Below are 1454 nucleotides of genomic sequence, written 5' to 3'. Positions count from 1 at the left end.
GGGGTGGCGGTGATGATGATGGTGGTCGTGGTGGTGGCAGTGGTGGAGGGGACAGGGGTCGTGATGGTGGGTCTGGAGGAGGTTGAAGGTGGCGGGGTGGACCCACAGATGTTGAAGTGCTGTACCACTGTCCCATTGGGGCCACATAGCTCCCAGTAGCAGAAGAAGCCGTCCTGGGTGTAGTTGAGAATCTTTCCTGGGGGTCGGGAGCGAGGCTGATGTCAACACTTTGGGAGCAAGACTCACAAGAACCCCCCAGCTTGTCCCAAGAAGAGAAAGGAGGCCTGTCCCCGGTCTCCGGCAAGCGGCAAACCAATGCCCCATCGGGACACCTCCCCAGAACCCTAAGGGCCCCCATCAGGATGGAGAAGCTGGGTCACAGGAGGGCATTTGACACAGGGAGCATCAGGATGTGAGCCCCAAGGGGCTGCTGCCCAGCAGGCAGCTCTGAGCCAGGAAGGGCCCCTGGGGTCCACGGGGTGGAGGAGGAGACTGAGTGCCCAGGGTCCAGGGACAGTGCAGCCACGGGATCTTCTGGGTGGGGCCTGGCCTGCTTCCTCGGGGGCAGCCACAGAGGGCAGCTTACCTTCCTCAGGCTGGCAGATGACCTTCGAGGACTTGGTGCACATGCTGGAAGACAAGTGCCTCAGCTTCAGACCCCCAGAAAGGAGGAAAGTCACCTCTCCCCTGGGCCCTGCCCCCCTGCCACGCCCCTGCGGCCAGCCCCCCGGACCTGCTGAAGCCCGAGGCACTGTCCCAAAGACCCACCCCAGAGGAGCTGCCCATTCTAACTGTACAGAGTGGGGACAAGGCAAGGTAGGCAAAAATGGACACAGAAGGGAGGCAGAGAAGGAAGGCCTGGCTCTCCCCGGGAAGGGGGCTGGTCCCAGTGCCCTGGCTCCTGTATGCCAGCTTGTGCGTGTGCATCCATGTGCAGGTGCACCCAGGGGTGTGCTTGTGCACCTGTGCATGTGTGAGAGTATGTGTGTTGTGTCCACTTCTGTGTACGTGAACACTTTCTGTGCCTGTGCATGGGTGCATGGATGTGAATGCTCGTGGGTGCATATGCACCTGTGCATGTGTGGCCGTGTCACAGGCGCATGCGTGTGAGCACATGTGTGTGTGCCTGTGTGTGTGCTGACCTCCCACACGTTCCCTACGATAAAAGCCTAGGTAACAAGACTGGCAGATGTCGTCCGTGGGAACAGACACTCCAGGTCGGTAGCGGGTGTCCTCGATATAGCAGCCACATTTGTCTCCTGTGACGCACTTCTTCAGATCCTCGTCATAGATGGGCCTCTCCTCGGGGCACCAGGGGTAGCAGCCTGGTGGGCAGAGGGCACGGGGCGTGGACCACAGTGGAGGACACCCTGACCACCAGACCCCACCCTTGGGCCCTACTCTAGCAGGTCCTTCTCTGCAGGATGTCCCTATAGAAAGGCCAGGGACTGGAA

At 60.7% G+C, this 1454-nt stretch overlaps 1 protein-coding gene across 1 annotated transcript in view; it reads right to left on the bottom strand.

The window, feature by feature from the left end:
• LOC124232380 (mucin-2-like) overlaps nucleotides 1-1454 on the bottom strand; it is a gene marked incomplete at both ends in the record, with an annotated part of 10983 nt that overhangs the window by 4461 nt on the left and 5068 nt on the right. The window contains 2 exons of the mRNA XM_046649350.1: nucleotides 107-196; nucleotides 1143-1325. Of these exons, the coding sequence (XP_046505306.1) occupies nucleotides 107-196; nucleotides 1143-1325 (273 nt within the window). The remainder of the gene's footprint in view (nucleotides 1-106; nucleotides 197-1142; nucleotides 1326-1454) is intronic.

This window comes from Equus quagga, unplaced genomic scaffold (genome assembly GCF_021613505.1).
Source record: "Equus quagga isolate Etosha38 unplaced genomic scaffold, UCLA_HA_Equagga_1.0 HiC_scaffold_5205_RagTag, whole genome shotgun sequence".
Lineage (NCBI taxonomy): Eukaryota > Metazoa > Chordata > Mammalia > Perissodactyla > Equidae > Equus > Equus quagga.
The sequence above is the reverse complement of the archived record's forward strand: the minus strand, read 5'-3'. Positions and strand labels throughout refer to the sequence as shown.